The sequence below is a fragment of the Mrakia frigida genome, assembly GCF_051309035.1.
Source record: "Mrakia frigida strain ATCC 22029 unplaced genomic scaffold BDY24scaffold_13, whole genome shotgun sequence".
In the NCBI taxonomy this organism is placed as follows: Eukaryota; Fungi; Basidiomycota; class Tremellomycetes; order Cystofilobasidiales; family Mrakiaceae; genus Mrakia; species Mrakia frigida.
In genome coordinates this window covers 234876-253846 of record NW_027481268.1, presented here as the reverse complement: position 1 = coordinate 253846, position 18971 = coordinate 234876, and the positions used below count along the sequence as shown (strand labels likewise).

Below are 18971 nucleotides of genomic sequence, written 5' to 3'. Positions count from 1 at the left end.
AACTTCGCGTCGCGCGCGTCGAAGGGTTCGAGCTCACATCCTTGCCTTCCCCTTCAACCAAATCCTTCCTCAACCGCTCCATCCATCTCTTCTAATCCCCTCCTCCCCCTTCGCTCTTAGCCAACTCAGCAGTCACCCTCGAACCATCAACTCTAGCGACCTCGGAGCTTCAAAGGAAACGAACGAAACGAAAGAAGAAGAAGAAGAAGGATGCCTCGAGAGATCATCACCATTCAGGTTCGTCTCCTCCTCTCTTTCCTCGACTTCTCTTTGGAGTCAGGAGCTGACAGTGACTCTCTGCTTGATTTGAATAGGCTGGGCAGTGCGGAAACCAGAGTGAGTCGACGCTATCGCTTCGAGAGAAGCAAAAGGGAAGGAGAAGGAGGAAGAGCTCGAGCTGACCTTCCTTTCCATCTCGTCTGATCCTCCTTCACAGTCGGAACCGAGGTAAGTTCAGCCTCCATCTCGCGTCTCTTTGGTAGCAGATAACTCACGCTGACAGATTTCTTGCTCTTCAGTTTTGGCAACGGCTGTGCGCTGAGGTTCGTTCGACCTCTCCTCCTTCCTTCCCTTCCAAGCTCACGAGCTGATCGACTCCTCCTCCCCCCCCCCCGCCTTCCTCACCTTCTCTCAGCATGGAATATCGAAAGATGGAATACTAGAGGACTTTGCTACCGAGGGAGGAGATAGAAAGGATGTCTTCTTCTACCAGGCGGACGACGAGCATTACATTCCGAGAGCAATCTTGGTCGATACGGAACCCAGAGTGAGTTCGTTGCTCTTCTTCTCGATGCTTCAGCTTGAGTATACTACCCTCTGGAGGCTGTATCTACTTGAGAGAGCTCTCCACTTTTTGTTGTTCACCACTAACTCTCGTTCCTCGTCTCTGGCTCCCTTTCCCTCTCCTCTTTCCTCCCGAAGGTCATCAACAACATCAAGAGCTCCCCTTTCGCCAACCTCTACAACCCCGAGAACATCTATACGACAGCAGACGGAGGAGGAGCAGGAAACAACTGGGCGATGGGTTACAGTGCAGGAGAGAGGATATACGAGGAGCTGTTCGACATGATCGATAGGGAGGCAGATGGGAGTGATTCGTTGGAGGTGAGCTCGACCTTTCCTTCCTTCCCTCTCCCAACCCCCCTTCGCTTCCTTCGTAGCCTCCTTTCTGACTCATCACCTCTCTTCTACTCCAGGGTTTCATGCTTCTTCACTCCATCGCCGGAGGAACAGGATCTGGTCTCGGTTCTTTCCTCCTCGAACGACTCAACGACCGCTTCCCCAAGAAGCTCATCCAAACCTACTCCGTCTTCCCCGACCACGACTCTGGAGACGTCGTCGTTCAACCCTACAACTCTCTGCTGGCCATGAAGAGGTTGACGAACCATGCGGACTCGGTGGTGGTGCTGGATAACGCTGCGTTGGCGAGGATCGCGGCGGATCGACTGAATCAGGACGGAGCGAGTTTCGTGCAGACGAATCAGTTGGTTAGTACTTCTATCTCTCGTTCAGGATGCATGTGGATGCAGGGTGAAGGACGGATCAGAAATGCTGGAGTCGCGTTCGTTCTCAGAGGGCAGTGTCGATAGGGAAAGACGAGCTCACTGACGCGTCTCTCCACCTTCCCTCATCCCCTTTTTTTCTCCATCTCTTCTTCCCACAATCTAGGTCTCAACAGTAATGGCTGCCTCCACTCAAACCCTTCGATACCCTGGCTACATGAACAACGATCTCGTCGGAATCATCGCCTCTCTCGTCCCAACTCCTCGCTGCCACTTCCTCATGACCTCCTACACTCCTTTCACCAACGACTCCATCACCAAGGTCAGTCTTTTCTTCGCTCTCGTGCCGCAATCTTTCAACCTTCGGACTTCTGTCGTGGCTGACGCGTCTGCTTTTTTTCTCTCAGGCCAAACCCATACGGAAAACGACCGTTCTCGACGTGATGCTTCGACTCCTCCAACCCAAGAACCGAATGGTTTCGACAACGCCTACAAAGTCGAGTTGCTACATATCTTCCTTGGCTATAATTCAAGGAGATGTCGATCCTACGGATGTGAGTCTACTGTCCCTCCTTCGCCTTCGCCATTTTGACGTTAATCTTCCCTCGTCGAACTCCCTCGCTGACCTCTTACTTTCCCTCCCTTCTTCACTCCTCCCCCTTTCACCTCTTTTCTTATCAAGGTCCACAAATCTCTCCTCCGTATCCGTGAACGACATCTCGTCAACTTCATCCCTTGGGGACCAGCTTCGATCCAGGTCGCTCTCACTCGGAAATCACCCTACATCCAAACCTCGCATCGTGTCTCTGGACTGATGCTCGCGAACCATACTTCTATTGCCACCGTACGTGTCGCTTCTTATCCTTCTCACCCGATCTCTTCGAAGAAGACCCACGACGCGTCGGAGACTGACTTTCGTTCGTCTCCCCTCTTCAGCTCTTCAAACGAACGCTGCACCAGTATGATCTGCTTCGGAAACGAGGAGCCTACATCGAACAGTACAAGAAGGAGGATATGTTCAGGGACGGGTTGGAGGAGTTTGATGATTCGAGGTTCGTTTCAATTCTCGACCCAGACTCCCTCTTTCCCTTTCTTCGATGCTGACCCTCTCTCTCGTCTCTGATCGCCACAGGAATGTCGTTCAAGAACTGGTGGAGGAGTACCGATCTTGCGAGCAAGCCGACTACGTGGATTATGGGTCTCCAGCGACGGGACCTGGAGAGAGAGAGCCTCCGAGAGGCTGAGGAGGGAGGGACGCGGTCTGGTCGGACGAGAGGTTTGGAGAGGGTGTGTTTTGATTTCTTCTTGTGTCTTTTTCTTTTTCGGTTTGCTGGGGTCCTTTCTTTCTTGATGATATCCTATACCCTTGAACGATCTGAGAGCAAGTAGATATCTATGCATCGAGATTAGAGAGGTTCGGAGGCGGCCATCCGATCCTTTGAGCTGCCCTTCCTTCCTCCTTCCATCAACCACGACCCACCCCTTCCCCTTCCCCTTCCTTTTCCCCCCCTCCATCATGCTCCCCCGATCATCGAGACTGGTCTTCGCCAGCACTACTTCTCGGTCTTCTTCCTCTTCTTCGCTTCTTCGTTTAGCGACGAGCATCGGACGACTTCCCACCTCAACCGTCCACTCATCGTCGACCTCGTTCCTCCCTCTCACCTCCTCCCGATCTTTCTCTTCTCGAACTCCCCTTCTTTCAGCCAAACGATCGTGGGAGAACCCTGTGTCCAAGGAGGGGGAGGGAGAGGGAGAGGGAGAGGAGACGAGTGCAGCAGCGGAAGGAGAGGAAGGAGCGATTGAATCGAAGGAAGCTCAAGGGAAGGAGGAGCAGGAGGTCGTGGAAGGAGCATCGAAGAAGAAGGCGAAGAAGTCCAAGAAACCTACACCTCAAGCTGCCGTCGTAGAGGGAGATGCGCAGTCGTCTATACCAGCAACCGAGGAGTCTTCAACCGACAAGGCTGCCCTTCCAGAGAACTATTTCGTCAAGAACTCGGTCGAGGAAGGAGCGGAGGACGTCGCTTCATCAGCAGCAACGCCCAAGGAGGACTCTCCCACCACCGAATCTGCCTCCGAGTCTACTACCACTACTACTCCTCCCACCTCTTCGACGACTCCTCCTACTCCTCCCAAGTCGAGCTCCCCTCCCTCCCAAGGTCGCAAGCTCTCGTCTCGACTGCCTTCCTCGTCCTCGTCAGGCCCGACTCCTCCCCATCCTCGAAACACGACCACGTCCAACTCGGATCTCGCTGGATCAAGCAAGGCCGAACAGGCAGAGGAAGCCGCTAGGTTGATCGAGATGAAGGAGATCTTGATTCTTCCCGTGGGAATGCTCGTCTTGCCTCCTTTCAAGAAGAGTGAGTTTCTCGTTTCTCGATCCCTCCATTCGATTGAGCTCGTCGATTCGTTCCTTCCCTCCCTCCCTCCCTTTCCTTCTAAGCTGACTCCCTCCTTTCCCCCTTCTGCTTTCTCCTCGATCTCCTATAGACTTCAACGTCAAGAACCCTGAAGTCATCGCTGCCATTCGAGGCTTGGTCGGTAGGAAGCAGCCTTACCTCGGAGTCTTCCTGTTCGTCCCGACCTCGTCCTCCCTCCCTCCCTCCGACCTCCTCGTTCCCTCTTTCGCCCTACCCTTCACTAACGTCCTCCCTTTTCTTCGCTTTTTGCAACGTCATAGCTACAAGGGAGAAGACGCCGACACCATCGCTTCCACGTCCGAGATCCACTCGACCGGTCTCCTCTGCAAGATCGACTCGTTCCTCCCCGTCGACTCCAAGGATCCTTCTGGACGATGGACGTTGACGATCGAACCCAAGCACAGGATCCGAATCGACGAGCTTCTCCAGAGCGGGAAGGAGGTGGTCGTTGCTGCTCCTGAGTTTGTGGAGGAGGCAGTCAAGACGGAGGGAGAGGTCGTCGAGTCGTCCTCTGCGTCGGCTGAGGCTGAAGCTGAGGAAGTGACGAGTTTCGAGAAGATTGAGGAGAATGAGGCTGCTGCTCGTGAGTCCACACAATCTTTTTGTCTATCTTGTTCCGATAAGGTTGCCCTCGCGCTTTTGGAAGTCTGTAGAAGGGAAGGAAGGACGAAAGCTGACCGCCTTCCTTCCTTCTCGCTCCTCCAGCCGTCGAACCCCTTACTCCTCTCGAATTCCTCCAAACCCACGCCGTCTCCATCGCCAGCATCTCCCACTTCATCCCCAAAGCCACCTCCCTCACCAAAGACACCCTCAAGTTCCGCTACCAGGCCACCGTCGGACTCTTCAAGGAACTCGTCGGCATGTCCCCTACCCACCATGAATCCGTCCTTCGAATCCGATCCACCATGCCCCTCCACGCCTCCTTTACTGAATCCGAACCCGATCTCTCGGTCGACATGATGGCAGCCATCTGCGAAACCGCTACCGCCGAGGAACTCCAAACCGTCGTCGACGCGATCGATCTCGAGGACAGACTCCTCGCCGTCGTTGATCTGCTGAGGAAGGACATTGGAACGATCGAGGTCAAGCAGGCTATCACTCAGAACGTGAGGAGCTCGATGGAGCAGAGGCAGAAGGAGATGATCTTGCACGAGCAGATGAGGGTGATCAAGAAGGAGTTGGGGACGGACGGGGCGAGTCAGAAGGAGGACGTGATTTCGAAGTTTAGGGAGGCGGCGGCCAAGTTGAACATGCCCGAGGAGGCGAAGAAGGTGTTTGATTCGGAGATCAACAAGTTGGCGACGATGGAGTCTACCGGAAGCGAGTACTCGTGAGTCGTCGCTCCCTTTCGTTCTCTCTTCGTTCTCTCACCGTCTTCGATCAACTGACGTTTCTTCCTTCTTCCTTCTCTGCCCATTCTCTTTATCCTCCTCTTCCCTTTCGTACCCAGCGTCCTCCGAAACTACCTCGAATGGATCACCTCCATCCCCTGGGGAATCCACACCGTCGATTCCTTCTCCATCCCTTCCTCAACAACTATCCTCGACGCGGATCACTACGGTCTCCAAACCGTCAAGGATCGAATCCTCGAGTTCCTCGCCGTCGGAAAGCTTCGTGGAACCGTCCAAGGAAAGATCATCTGCTTCGTTGGACCTCCTGGAGTCGGAAAGACGAGCATCGCCAAATCCATCGCTCGAGCGCTCGAGAGGAAGTTCTACAGGATCAGTGTCGGTGGGTTGAGGGATGTGGCGGAGATCAAGGGACACAGGAGGACTTATGTTGGGTACGTAGAAGCTCTCTCTGTCTCTTTGATCGAGTTGGGAAGGGGCAAGCGAAGACTGACCGACGCGTCTTTCCTTTCTTTCCTTCGTGTTTCTTCAGAGCTCTTCCCGGAAAGCCGATTCAAGCTCTCAAGATCACTGGATCGGAGAACCCGGTCATCCTCATCGATGAGATCGACAAGGTTTCCGGAGGAGGAGGAGGGTGGGGAGGAGATCCTCTGTCGGCTCTCCTCGAGTTGCTCGACCCTGAGCAGAACTCGTCGTTCAGCGACCACTAGTGAGTCGAACCTTCCTTTTGCTTCTCATCGTTGAGAGTCTTCTGACCACTGTTTCTCCTTCCTTTTCCTCCAGCCTCGACATCCCCGTCGATCTCTCGAAAGTCCTCTTCGTCTGCACTGGTGCGTCTTCGCTCCTTCGTACCTGACTCTCTTCTCCTCGCTGACCACCTTCTCCCCTTCGTGCAATAGCCAACACTCTCTCTACCATCCCCGCTCCTCTCCTCGACCGAATGGAAGTCATCGAAATCTCTGGATACGTCTCGGCGGAGAAGCAGGTCATCGCGTCTCGATACCTCTCCCCTCAGGCGAAGAAGGCCTCAGGTCTCGAGACCGCCGACGTCGTGATCGACGAGTCAGCAGTCGACGAGCTTATTCAGTTCTACTGTCGGGAGAGTGGAGTCAGGAACTTGAAGAAGAAGATTGAGCAGGTGAGTTTTCTCCTCCTCCTCCTTTTCTTTTTTCGACGCGTCGAGACGTCTTCGATCCTGACGAACTCCCGTCTTCGCTTGGTTTCTTTCAGATCTACCGGAAGGCAGCCTACAACATCGTCACCGACGTCGAGTCCAAAGCACCAGCCGAAGCTGCCGTCGAGCATCATCCCGTCGAGGTCCTCCCCGGAATCCCTGAGCCTCCTCTCAACCATCTCGGCGACGTCCCTCCTCCAGCCATCCCCGAATCAGCATCTACCACTGCCTCGTCCGCAACTCCTCCTACCACTTCAGCCTCCTCCTCCTCCCCTGCCGACAAGTCCGTCTTCCCCAACCCCTTCGCCGATCTTCCTCCTCCTCCAGCCACCGTCGAGCCGATACCTCCTCCCTCCTCGGCAACTCCCTCCTCCCTTCCTTCCGGCTCGTCCACTCTCCAGGCCGTCAAGCCGATGGACATCCCCGCTGGAGTTTCGCTTCGAATAACGAGTGAGAATCTGAAGGACTACGTTGGGCCAGCACCGCATCAGAAGGATCGAATCTACTCCAGCGCTCCTCCTCCTGGAGTCAGCAACGGATTGGGATACACTGGAAATGGAGCTGGCGCTTTGATGCCTATTGAAGTCAGCGTAAGTACCGTTTGACTTCGATCTGTCGTCGCGTCGAGAGTGCTGACTCTCCTCGTTCTTACAGGTCATGCCCGGAAAGGGAGCTATTCAGACCACCGGAAAGCTCGGAGACGTCATCAACGAGTCTATCAAGATCGCCGTTTCCTACCTTCGAGCCAACGCTTTCGCTCTTGGAATCACGTCGAAGGAGACGGACATCATCCTCGGTGGAAGCTCGGATCAGGATATCCATCTTCACATGCCGGAGGGAGGAATTGGGAAGGATGGACCTAGTGCTGGAAGTGCCATTCTGGTTGCGTTGGTCAGTCTGTTGACGAAGACGAGGGTTGATCCGGACATCGGTGAGTCGCGTCGTCTCCTTTCCTTTCTCGAGCCCGTTCGATCTCAGCAACTGATCTCTTCTTCCTCTTTTCGTTGCCGATCATGTGTAGCCATGACCGGAGAGATCACTCTTAACGGTCAGGTTCTTCCCGTCGGAGGGCTGAAGGAGAAGATCCTCGCTGCTCATCGAGCGAGCATCAAGAGTTCGTTCCTTTCATTTCTCTCGCCCTCTTCTCCCTCCTCTGCTTTCTCTCGAACTGACCCTTTCTCTCCTCCTCTCCTTCATTTTCCTCTTCTACAGAGCTCATCGTCCCTCTCGGCGTCAAGTCTGACATCGAGGCCAACGTCCCCGACTCCGTCAAGGAAGGAATCCAAATCGTCTACGTCTCCAACGTTCGAGAGGTCCTCTACGAGGTCTTCGGAACGCTTCCTATCGCCGACCGATGGAAGGACGGGAAGTACCCTCTCGAGCTCCTCGATCTCTACACCCTTCCCGGACCCACCGAGGGAGGATCGTCGACGCTCGAGGCCTAGATGTTATAGACTTTTGCTCCTCGCCTTTGTATTCTCTCTACTCGCTTTTCCTCTCTTCTTTCTCTCTCGCCTTGCTGTTTCTTGTTGCCCCTCACGTCGTTTGTTCGTTTCTTCTTTCTCTCTCGCTGGCTCGTTCTTATGCGGCTTCCGGTCGTCCCATCCGTTTTCACGCCTTCTCTCATCTCTTCTCGGCTCTTCATCTCATCTCACCTATCCTTTTCACTTTCATTGAACGTCCCGCATGCAACGACACCTTTGATCATCAACCTATCCGCTGGAAAGAAGAAGAAGGGGCACGATACGGAGGGAGAGCGAAATTCGATTCCGACGCGTCGAGAAGTCTGACAAAAGGAAACGCGAGCAAAAACAGCTGCGATCTCGGATCCCTGTCAAACTACAGCAGAGCTGATTTGTGCGAGTTTCCAGAGAAAAATAAAATCTGCTCTTTCGTACCCATCCAGCTCGATCCGGAGGTCGTCCCAAAGGGGAACGAGATTTCGCGACGTCTGAACAGCGCGCTGTTCGAAGGAGAATCTGCCCTTGGTTTCAATCCTCTCTTGTATACTTTCGAAACCCGAAGGTGCTCAATTGTGGGCCGTTACCGACGGGAGGACTTGAAGCGGCCCAGAATCTTGGAGGGGGGAACTGGGGGGAAGGCTTTTTCGCTCTCTCTCGGATGTGCGGGTGAAGTTCCGAACTCGTTTCTTCTTTCCCTCTCCCCTCTCTTCCTTCTTCTCCCCCAAACACCATCTTCTGTCCTTCCCTCTCCTTCGAATCTCTTTCTCTCTTCAACCCAACTATGACCTCAAAACACATCATCAACGATCCCAAGGGATTGGTTCTCGACTCGCTTCGTGGTCTCGTCTACCAGAACCCGACCATCGCCCTCAACGAGGAATTCAAAGGTCAGCCAGCATCCCTTCCCTTTTCTCCTCCTTGCTCTTCCTTCCCTGACTCCCTTCTTGCTCCTGTTCGTTCAGTTATCCACTCGAAGAACATCAAGAAGGATCAGGTTCAGCTCATCTCTGGTGGTGGAAGTGGGCACGAGCCTTCGTTCGCTGGATTCGTAGGAGCTGGTCTGCTGGGAGCTGGAGTGTGAGTTTCTCCGTCCTGTTTTCCGTGTGTTTGATGAGGACGGCTCTGGTTCGGATTGGTACGAGAATCCTCTGGTAGCTCTAGAGTAGTCTTGTTCTCCTGCTGGATGCTGCTGGCTCTCTCGGTACCCGAGAGGTTGGAGAAGAGAGGGAGAAAGGATGGTGGGGGGGAAGTCGAGGTCCTCCGAGCCGTCCCCGCACGAGATGAGCTGGTGAAGGCGGAGAAAACTTTCAGGGTCTTGCTTTTCTCACTCCGTTTACAGATGGCTGACATATCTATCTCGCCCTCTTCTTTTGCAGCTGTGGAAACGTTTTCGCCTCGCCGAACGTCAACCAGATCCAGAAGGCTCTTCAGATCGTCGAGAACTCCAAGGTGAGCCGCTTCCTCTCCTCGTACCTACCTCCCATGAGCTCCTACTGACCCCAAACTCTTTTCCTCTCGTAGGGAACTCTCATCGTCATCAACCAATGTTCGTTTCATCATGCTTCGCGTCGATAGGGCTGCTGGAGAGCTGACCCCGTTCTCCCTCCCTCCCGTCCTCTTCTCCTTCGAACAGACACTGGAGACGTTCTTCACTTCGGTCTCGCCAAGGAGCAGTACTTCGCCAAGAACCCTAGCTCCAACATCCGACTACTCGCTGTGGGAGATGATGTTTCCGTTGGACGAAGCCAGGGAAAGATGGTCGGACGACGAGGTCTCGCTGTGAGTCTCCCTTTTCAGCTCGCTCAACTCGGTTTGGAGCCTCGTCGAAGCTGACGCTCGTTCTTGTTGTACAATCTATAGGGAACTGTTCTCGTCTTCAAGCTCGCTGGAGCTCTCGCTGCTCAGGGAGGAAGCATCGACGAGGTCTACGACCTCGCCAAGTACGCGTCCGAGAGGGTTGCGTCCATCGGAGCTGGACTTGAGCACTGCCACGTGAGAACCTTTCCTCCTTGCTTGAAAGCCCACTGAGACTGACTGCCGCTCTTTTACCTGCTATAGATCCCTGGAACCGCAACTGAGGAGTCGCGCCTGAAGGCCGATCAGCTCGAGCTGTTCGTCCTTTTCTCCTCCCTCCTTCTGAGCTCGTACACTGTGACTGAACTCAAAATTTCTCCGCCTTCTACCTTACAGTGGTATGGGTACGTACCTCGACGTTTTCCCTGCGTAAAACCTCCTCATCGACCTTCGCCTGACCTTCAACGCCTTTGTTTCTCTCAGGTATCCACAACGAGCCCGGACTCAACATCATCCCCCTCACCACCTCCGCCTCCCTCGTTTCAGACATGATTTCCCTCCTCACCTCTACCTCCGACCCTGATCGATCCTTCGTTCCTTTCGCCAACGACGGAACCGACGAGGTCGTCCTCATGGTCAACAACCTTGGAGGCATCTCCGAGCTCGAGCTCAGTGGAATTCTCGGTGCTGCTGTCGAGCAGCTGCAGGCTAAGGGAATCAAGGTCCGACGAGTGTTGTCTGGAGCTTTCATGGTGAGTCTCAGACTCGGATCGTTCGATTTCAGCGGGCTCGTCGCTGACCCTCTTCGTTCCACCCCTCGCAGACCTCCCTCAACATGCCCGGATTCTCCCTCTCCCTCCTCCTCCTCCCCAAAGCCTCTGAGGGTCCTTACACTTCCGAAGCTCTTCTTGCTCACCTTGATGGTGAGTTTTCCCTTCCTTCCTTCGAAGGTTCCGACCTCGTCTCACCCGCTGACTCTCTCTCCTTTCTCGTCCCTTTCGTTTTATTCAGCTCCCGGAGACGCTCCTGGATGGAAGTGGGCTGCCGCTGCCGAGCCTGGAGTCTACACCGCTAAGGCCGAGGGACACAGCGACGAGTTCGCTCACGAGTACAAGGGAACTCCCGTCGCTCCCACCGACGGAAAGGTCTTCATCGAGGCCATTCAGCAAGCCTTGAAGGACGTCATTGCTGCCGAGCCTCTGATCACTCGTTACGACACCATCGCCGGAGACGGAGATTGTGGAACTTGCCTCGAAAACGGAGCCATCGGTGAGTCGCGTCGTTTCTACTTTCGTCCTTCTCGAGCTCGAGTCCTGACGCTCAGCCTTCGTTTCGCTCGCTTTCACAGGTATCCTCAAGGCCATCGATGGTGGACTTATCTCCAACACCGACGTTATCGCTGCTATCCTCTCTCTCGCCGAGCAGGTTCGTTCTTTCTTTTCTTGTCGTTGCTGTCGCTCTTTCTTTTGAGAGTCTATCTGACGCTTCTGCTCCCACACCTCTTCCTACAGATCGAGATCCACATGGACGGTACCTCTGGCGCTCTCTACTCCATCTTCTTCAACGGTCTCGCCTCTGGTCTCCGAGCCGCTTCCGAATCTCTCTCCTCCACCATCGCGACCTCCGCCGTATGGTCGGAAGCTCTTACCCAAGCCAAGGCTACCCTCTACCAGGTTTGTCCTCAACGCTATCTCTGTTTTCGAACTTCTGTATTCGAGTAGCTGACCCTCAAAAACCTTCTTCGTCTTCTGCAGTACACTCGAGGTTCGTCGAGCTTTCGACCTTCCTCGCCACGGCGCTGCTCCAGCTCGATCTCTTAAGCTGACCTGATGCTTTCTCTCCTCTTCTCAGCTCGAACTCCTTCTCGAACTCTCGTTGATCCTCTGGAATCTTTCGTTACCGCTTTCGCATCCAACACCGACGACTTCGCCGCCTCGGTGAAGGCTGGAGTTGACGCCGCTGCTGATACCGCCAACTTCGAGGCTAAGGCTGGTCGAGCTGCTTATGGTGAGTGCACATTCCAAACTGGTCTTATGAGTTCTTCGAAATGAACAAGGACGGAGAGGATCGAATGAACGGAGAGCTGATCGACGCGTCCTCTTTCTCCTTCTTCAGTCGGACGAGAACAGCTTGCTCTCGCTGCCATTCCCGATCCTGGAGCTCACGGAGTCTCGGTTATCTTGGAGGGTATCTTGAAGGTGGTTGGAAAGTAGATAGAAGGAGTTCTGTGTCTTGGGCTCCTGTTGTTTTTAGAAGGGACTCTTTCCGTTTTGTTCTCGTTCATCTTTGTGGTTCTTTGTACTTGCGATGCATCTCTTTCTTATGCAGCGGTCACTAAGAAACAGAAGGAGCTCTGCTGGTCTGAAGAGAGAGCAGTGACCAACGAAGGATGAACGATGGAGCTTCGACTTGGAGTCTGGACGCGTCGGAGATGAGGGCTCGCCTTGCATTTCCTTTCCTCTTTGAGTTCACATAGACTCAGGCTTTTCTCTGGCGAAACAGGGAGAGCTCTCCCGTTCAATGATGAATTTATCTCGAAGTTCGATGAAGCCAGATACCGAGCGCACCGACCTCCGCCCCCTCCGTCGCCTTCACCACCCTCTCCTTCTCTCCCCTCCGGGCTGAGATTTGCTGAGATCCAGCTTTGGAGCATAGGATATGTTCCCGATCGCGAAATTGGTTGTTTGGCGGATTCGAAGTTGGGTTCACGGCGGCGAGAGAGCGAAGTGTTGATTGGTTTGGAAGACGAGGAGGAAACGAAAAGTCGCTGTTCGGAGGAGGCAGACGGCCGAGTGCTGCTGCAGAGAGAAAAGCGAGAGAGACAAAAGGAGAATCAGTTCCGAACACGAGATGAGCAGTGATGACTCGAAGTACAAAGAGAGGAGCAGGAAGAGAGAGAGAGAGAGAGAGAGAGCTCACGTCGGACGACGCGTCGACTCGATCTTCCTCGCAAACGAATAAAACCTCCCCACCTTCTCAGTTCCCCCCCACCTCAGCTCCGAGCCAAAAGCTCGCACCCCAGCCCACAAATCCCAAGAAGCCCAAAACACACAGCCCACAAACCGCCCATCTTCCAGCTCTCGTTCTGTGCCTCTCTTTTTGCCTGATCTCCTCCTGTTTCGCGTCAGACGGCACCGCCACCTCCACAGGTAGAAGCTTCCCATCCTCTCCATCCTCTTCCCACTCCTCCGTCGTGAGGACGGCTGCGAAGGGCGATTGGAGAAGAGGACGATCGGGGTTGGGTTTGGAGGCGAACGAGTGAGGAGTTCGAGGAGTGAGGAGTTGCTGCTGAGAGGCTGCGTGAAGAGGGACGTAGGAAGCTTGAGCTTTGGAGATGAGGAGAGGTTTGGGAGGCATTTTGGAGAGTGGTAGGGAGGGAGTTGTAGTTGGGAGGAAAGAAAGGGAGGGAGGGAGCTCAGGAATCGGTGAGAGAGGGGAGGGGAACGAGAGCGCGTCTCCCACACCCCTGGGCTTGGTTGTCGTTTGCTCGTTGCTATGTGAAGATGTGTACAACCGTAATAGGGGATTGAAAACTCGCTTCCCGTTTCAGATTATTCCATCATCCGGTGGCGATATGGGAGGGCAAGGGAGGGAGGATGGCAGCGTGGAGAAGAGGAAAGGGAGGTTCAACGGAAAGCGACGCGTCTCGATGAGGGATCTTCGCAATAATCTTGTAGACCTCTCGGTAAGGTTCTATTCACAGGATTTTGTAAGGATATAGACCACCTTGTCCTTCTCGGAGATGCTACCGCTCTGGGCGATGCTGAACGAAGAGAGAGAGTTCTACGAACAAAACGCGCTCGACACGGCGTGGTTCGGGCACTTCGACGCATATTTTCCAGGCTCCCTCAGCTCCGACGAGTCCAGTTGCCATACCAGCAAGCTCATCGACGTCGACTCTTCCAGTTTTCGATGGATCGCGGTGACAGCGCCATCGGAGAGTCGAAGGAGGAGAAGACAAATGAGGCGGCTCTGTCTCCTCTCCTCCCTCCTTGCCTCTTCCTCCTTGAACAGGTGCCTTTCCTCACTCAACCCAATAAAAAGAGAAGCTCGGTATCAGCACTTTGACTCCGGATGACCAAGCTCTTTTTATCTATAGATGTTTGCTTCCTTTCTTCCTTTGGCTTGGGTGGCTCTGCTTTTTCCTCGAATCGAACCTGTTTTTGGTCCTTCGAAGCTAAGGGCCTCGTTCTCCCTCCCAACCTCCATCATGCCTGCTTCGAATCAAGAAAGAAAAGTGAGTAGACCTCTTCCCTGTACAGACCAAGATCCTGAGCTGACTTGGACTGCTTTTCTACAGCGTGTTATCGTCACTGGAGGAGCTGGATACATCGGTGAGCAGCAACCCAGCTCTCCTTCTCTCTTGAGCTTCCTGTTCCTCGGTCCCTCCCTCCGTTTCCAGAGCCACCTACAGCTCTGAAACTTCGCTTAGGCCGAGGAGGAGGTGCTGCAGACGACGTACTGACCTTTGTTTCGCTCCGATTCTCCCTCTTTGTGCGATATCTTTCTCAGGTTCTCATGTCGTTCTCGAGCTCATGCTCACCGGACGGTACCTGCCTGTCGTTATCGATAACGGACACAACTCAAAAGCTAGGGCCGTAGCCAAGGTGCAGGAGGTCGCAGAGGATGTGCTCGGGTGAGTCTATGTTTCTTATCTCGAACGCACCGGATCGGTTGGGGAGCTGAAGGAGGGGCCAGCGGAGGGAGGGAAGAGCGCGGGCTCAAGACGAGACGAGAAGCATCCTTCGACAGCTCAGGCTTCGACCTTTCTCGACCCTGATCAGGTTTGGGAGGATCGTTTAAAGGTCTAGAAGCTAGCTGAGATGCTTTTGGGCTTGTAACGAGGCTGGGGAGGCAGAAAGAAGCGTTTCAACGAGGTGACGCTCTCTCCGCTCCTTCCTGAAGCAGGATCGAGTTCAGCTCCCTCCTCTCGAGCTCGTACGAGCTACTCCTGCCGCCAAATCCTCTCTATAGAAGGCCCTGCACCTCTACTACACGTCCCTTCCTCTAGAGTCGCTTCCGAACCCTTCGCTAAACTTCCAACCCTCTTGCTTTGCTTCCCCTTCGCTCCCCTTCCAGAGACTCCAACCTCCCCCGGATAGACCTTCACACCGTCGACCTCACCTCAGCAACTCAAGTAGAGGGCGTCTTCAAGTCCTACGAGGGTAAGGGTGGTGTTTGGGGTGTCATTCACGTCGCTGTAAGTCTCTTCCCTCCTTCAAGCTCGTCGAGCTCTCCTCCAGTTCGAGTTCAACGAAAGCTCAGCTCACACGCTCTTCCTTCCTTCTCTTTCGTGATTCGTTCTGCAGGCTTGGAAGGCCGTCGGAGAGTCTGGAGAGCTGCCACTGCAGTACTATCAGAACAACGTTTCTGCTACCATCAGCTTGCTCGATGTACGTCCTCTCCTCATCCTCTTGTCTCCGTCCACTCCTCCTCTCAGCCCGGGCCCTCGAAACCTCCCCTCCTTCCACGACGATCTTTCGAAGCTCCTACCGCCATGCTCCAGACGCCCTTCTTTCCCCAGGATCGACCCACCCTCCATTGCTCGTCACGCCAGCTTAGCTTCTTTTGGCCCAAGCTGACCTTTGCTTCCTTCCCTCCCTCGCGTCCTCAACCTCAGATCATGTCCCGCTACAACACCAAGCACTTCGTATACTCCTCCTCGGCCACCGTCTATGGAGTCCCATCAGTGATCCCTATCCCCGAGTCGATGCCTTTGGCTCCTGAGAGTTGTTACGGAAGGACGAAGGCGATGTGCGAGATGTTGTTGAAGGATCTGGCCAAGGGTGAGCCTTGCTTCTTTCTTTTGAGGTCACGGTTGCTCGTAGATGGTACAGGAGCAGCTAGGAAGGAGGCGGCAGATGCGTCGGGCTTTGTTGCTCAGTCGGGAAGGGGAAGCTGAAGGAGAGAAGAGCTGACCTTGCTCATTCTTTCGTTCACCTCGAAACAGCCGACCCCGAGTTCAAGGCTTGCTCTCTTCGATACTTCAAGTGAGCCTAGCTCCTTCTCCAGTCTTTCGAACCACATCTCAAAGCTGACGGTCTTTCTTTTGCTTTTATCCAGCCCCGCCGGAGCTCACCCTTCAGGAAAGATCGGAGAGGACCCTCAGGGAAAGCCTGGAAACCTCGTTCCTCTGCTTGCTGCTATGGCTGTCGGTCGATACCTCGAGCCTGGACTCAAGGTCTTCGGAAACGATTACCCTACTGTGTGAGTTTACCGTTTGTTCGATGAATCACATCGCAACCCGTTCCAGCTCTGAGGAGTCTGGCGCCGAGCTCGTTCCCGCTTCCTTCGAGCTCATTCTGACCTTCATTCGCTCCTTTCCTCTCCTCTTCTCTCTCCTGCAGCGACGGAACTTGCGTCCGAGACTACCTCCACATCGTCGACCTCGCTCAAGGTCACCTCTTCGCCCTCGACGGTATCGCCTCGGGCAAGGTCTTCACATTCCCCTCTTCCTCCCCCAAACAAAACGGATCGACACCTCATCCTCCTCCTCCTTTCGAGGGAAACTTCAAGGCTTACAACCTCGGACGAGGAAAGGCCTACAGTGTGCTGCAGATTGTCGCTGCGATGGAGAAGGCGACGGGTGTGAAGTACGAGTACGAGATTGTTGGAAGGAGGCGAGTTCTTCGTTCTTCATCGAGGCTCTTTTTGAAGTGCATGCAGGAGCAAGGCCGACGGGTGTCGAAGGAACAGAAACTTCGTGCACGCCTCGAGAAGAAGAATCAATGGACCTGAAACTGACGCGTCTCCCTTTCTTGCTTTGCTTTCGCTCGTTTGTAGGGATGGAGACGTGCCCGATCTGACCGCCGATCCCAGTCTGGCCGAGGCGGAGCTCGGTTTCGTTGCCTCGAGAACGCTGGAAGAGGCTTGCACGGATCTCTGGCGATGGCAGACCAACAGCCCACAGGGTGGGTCGCGTCTCCTCTTTCCCTCTCTCTTCTTCCGTCGTTTCTCCTACTGACTCTTCTTCCTCTTCTCCCCACGCTCTCTCTCTCTCAGGTTACGATACCGTTCAAAAGGCTTAACGTCCCACCTCTTCTCTCTTTCCCTCCCTCCTCCGTCGCATGTGCTCGTTTCTCCTCCTCCCTCCCACATGCATCCTCCTTGCTTTTAGCCTCCTCCCTAGATACCTTATGCCTTCCCCGGTCCGCTTTACCTACATAATCCCTTCCTCTTCTCTTCTTCGCTTTTTGCTCTCTCGCTCGCTCACTACCTTTCGACGGACAAATCTCCCTGCGTCGCTTCGCTTTCTGCCAAGTCCTCCCTCTTTATGTGCTTGCTCTCAAAACGGCCCCCTTCTTTCTTTTGGTGATTGCTCTCTTTATTCGTCTTTCTGTGATCTTTTAAACTTCCCTTGCTGCTGGTTTTCGAGACTTTCTCGAGAGATGAGAGATGAGAGATGAGAGACGAGAGACGAAGGAAGCTAGCTGGCTTTTGTCGAACGAGAGGGAAGATGTGAGATCGATCCCACAAACATCCGCCGTCTACTGAGACTCCGAAATTCGCTCTCAGAACGGAAAGACAAGGACCAAAAGAGACGAGAGGAGTGGGATGGGAAGCTTGGTTGACGGTCGAGCGAGACCGCGCGTCCAGTTTCGTTTTTTCGTTCCTCCCCTTCGACCTCTCTTTTCCTCAAACACATACAAAACGACGTAGTCCAGGCTTGCTAATCGAAGCTAAACAGAAATCACCCATCACCCAAAGATCTCTATTACTCGTACGCGTCTATCTCCAACTCCCAGCGTCCGACCTCCTCTCTCCTCCTTGCCCTCCCTCGCCTCTGTTGTACCCACCTCTTTGTCCTCCTCCTCCACCTCCTCCTCCTCTACCGCTGTATCCACCACCCCTCCCCAACCCAGCCTGCCCTCCCGTTCCCCACTGACTCTTACTCCAAAGCGTCTGCCTCTCCCCTTCGTTCTCGATTCTCTGCAGAATCCCCTTCTCCAACAGCTCCCTCGGAATCTCCAGCGGCACCAGATCCTTCAAGTGCAGCACGCGATCGAACCCTTCCGAGGGCGTGGGAGGTTGCAGTTGAGACGAGAACTTGAGAAGCACCGTTTTCGCTTGGGCGAAGGAGGTGATGGTCGGGTGGTTCGTTCGAGTGGAGAGCCGGTCGAGGCACGTCGGGAGGGGGACGTCCACTGGATAATAACAATTAAAAAAGTTCGAGGAAGGATTCGGGCAAGATAAAACAAAGGGTGGTGAGACGAGTTGGACGAGGGTGGGGAGGGACGAGAGAGAGAGAGAGAGAGAGAGAGAGAGAAAGGCAGAAGGAGGGGGAAAGAACGCACGAAACAGAGCCCATTTCTGGACTTTAGGGAAGCTGGAGGCGATGTTGAGAAAGTGAGCTCGCTGTCTGTTGGATCGAGACACAACCAAACGAGACGGCGGAGAGGAAAGAAGGGGGAGGGAGGAGAAGGGAGGTGAGCTCGACCAAACGCAAGACTTGAACGCTGAGAACGACGGAAAAGAACGGACGCACTGGGGATCAAAGTTTGTTCGATCTACTACTACGTTGAGTCCCTGTTTCATACGATCAGCGCAAAAGAGGGTGAGCTCGAGCTCAACAAAGCTCGCTCCCTCTCCTCCTCCTTCTCTCCAACCGACTTACCTGACTCAACCCGGCCCTAACCTTCTTCTCTACCAGTCTCCGATCCCCTTGGAGTTCATCCTGGTTGCATCGCATCCATCCTAGATCCTGCTCGAGAGCGTTGGCGAGGGAGCTCTGTGTTTTCAAACGAAGCGAACGAACGAACGAACGGACGAGGAAGGAAGGGAGTGAGCTTCGAAGGAAGCGGCTGAAGGAGGGAAGAGAGAAGGAGCTGAGCTGACCTTCCCGGATCCGATGAGTCCTACGAGAACCAGGAGAGTTTGGGGAAGCTTTTGAGCAGCTGCTGGAGTTGTTGGTATGGATTTGGAGAGAGGAGGGAGCGACATGGTTTGGGCGTTGAGAGGGTTGAGCTCGAAATCAAGAGGTCGGCGCTCTCTTTCCTTCTTTTTGCTTCCGACGCCCAGCATCAAAGCCAGGAGGAAAACTTCGTCTTTCTCATTCTGAGAATCAAAGTTCGTCCTTGACTTCGTGCGATCGCCTCTGAGTACGTAGAGAATCAGCAAACGCTCGAGGCCTTTTCGAGTCGCCTCCGTCGCGAGCTTCTCTCCTTCACTACACCTTCCGATCATTTCTCGGAGCTCCATCGCTACACAGAGCGGTCGCTGAGCTCGACATACTTCGATGAAGCTAGGTTGGGCCGATCCTAGAGTCTCACAGC

At 54.3% G+C, this 18971-nt stretch overlaps 5 protein-coding genes across 5 annotated transcripts; 4 read left to right on the top strand and 1 right to left on the bottom strand.

Annotated features, from left to right (window-relative positions):
* Window positions 1-68: 68 nt before the first annotated feature.
* Window positions 69-2959, top strand: TUB4 (gamma-tubulin). The gene is made up of 12 exons (XM_076640196.1): window positions 69-237; window positions 315-336; window positions 437-447; window positions 519-542; window positions 635-766; window positions 922-1104; window positions 1197-1487; window positions 1669-1824; window positions 1910-2056; window positions 2185-2346; window positions 2439-2554; window positions 2635-2959. The coding sequence occupies exons 1-12, from the start codon at window positions 211-213 to the stop codon at window positions 2744-2746; spliced, it is 1383 nt and encodes a 460-aa protein (XP_076497161.1). The 5' UTR covers window positions 69-210; the 3' UTR covers window positions 2747-2959.
* A 46-nt stretch (window positions 2960-3005) lies between these two features.
* On the top strand, window positions 3006-8151 carry PIM1 (ATP-dependent Lon protease PIM1). The gene is made up of 11 exons (XM_076637877.1): window positions 3006-3859; window positions 3990-4502; window positions 4625-5249; window positions 5370-5702; window positions 5801-5977; window positions 6052-6098; window positions 6168-6406; window positions 6499-7032; window positions 7097-7373; window positions 7464-7556; window positions 7655-8151. The coding sequence occupies exons 1-11, from the start codon at window positions 3019-3021 to the stop codon at window positions 7885-7887; spliced, it is 3912 nt and encodes a 1303-aa protein (XP_076497160.1). The 5' UTR covers window positions 3006-3018; the 3' UTR covers window positions 7888-8151.
* A 535-nt stretch (window positions 8152-8686) lies between these two features.
* BDY24DRAFT_369953 (dihydroxyacetone kinase) lies at window positions 8687-11912 on the top strand (the record flags this gene model as incomplete). Its single annotated transcript, XM_076638084.1, has 16 exons — window positions 8687-8792; window positions 8868-8982; window positions 9282-9354; window positions 9427-9451; window positions 9539-9684; window positions 9766-9897; window positions 9964-10016; window positions 10096-10103; window positions 10183-10451; window positions 10523-10622; window positions 10711-10968; window positions 11048-11124; window positions 11211-11372; window positions 11454-11463; window positions 11551-11706; window positions 11815-11912. 16 exons carry the CDS (start codon window positions 8687-8689, stop codon window positions 11910-11912), a joined length of 1788 nt encoding a protein of 595 aa, XP_076497159.1.
* Window positions 11913-13909: 1997 nt separating this feature from the next.
* On the top strand, window positions 13910-16727 carry BDY24DRAFT_406788 (NAD-dependent epimerase/dehydratase family protein; the record flags this gene model as incomplete). The annotated part of the gene is made up of 11 exons (XM_076642722.1): window positions 13910-13936; window positions 14000-14033; window positions 14212-14335; window positions 14779-14899; window positions 15009-15092; window positions 15320-15485; window positions 15650-15689; window positions 15763-15906; window positions 16047-16355; window positions 16483-16610; window positions 16702-16727. 11 exons carry the CDS (start codon window positions 13910-13912, stop codon window positions 16725-16727), a joined length of 1203 nt encoding a protein of 400 aa, XP_076497158.1.
* A 725-nt stretch (window positions 16728-17452) lies between these two features.
* Window positions 17453-18650, bottom strand: BDY24DRAFT_387114 (uncharacterized protein; the record flags this gene model as incomplete). Its single annotated transcript, XM_076640195.1, has 4 exons — window positions 18535-18650; window positions 18314-18427; window positions 18185-18225; window positions 17453-18058 (listed from the first exon to the last, which is right to left on the bottom strand). Coding segments are annotated over exons 1-4 (634 nt in total), but the record flags the coding sequence as incomplete, so codon positions are not given.
* Between the last annotated feature and the right edge of the window lie 321 nt (window positions 18651-18971).

What these genes read in the sequence shown, in the direction of transcription:
- PIM1 (XM_076637877.1), top strand. Translation starts at nt 3,019, where the DNA reads ATGCTCCCCCGATCATCGAGACTGGTCTTCGCCAGCACTACTTCTCGG. An exon ending in AGTCCTCTTCGTCTGCACTG is followed by an intron (nt 6,099 to 6,167) that starts GTGCGTCTTCGC and finishes TTCGTGCAATAG; the next exon opens with CCAACACTCTCTCTACCATC. An exon ending in TCATCGAGCGAGCATCAAGA is followed by an intron (nt 7,557 to 7,654) that starts GTTCGTTCCTTT and finishes CCTCTTCTACAG; the next exon opens with AGCTCATCGTCCCTCTCGGC.
- TUB4 (XM_076640196.1), top strand. Translation starts at nt 211, where the DNA reads ATGCCTCGAGAGATCATCACCATTCAG. An exon ending in GAGATGTCGATCCTACGGAT is followed by an intron (nt 2,057 to 2,184) that starts GTGAGTCTACTG and finishes TTTCTTATCAAG; the next exon opens with GTCCACAAATCTCTCCTCCG. An exon ending in GAGGAGTTTGATGATTCGAG is followed by an intron (nt 2,555 to 2,634) that starts GTTCGTTTCAAT and finishes TGATCGCCACAG; the next exon opens with GAATGTCGTTCAAGAACTGG.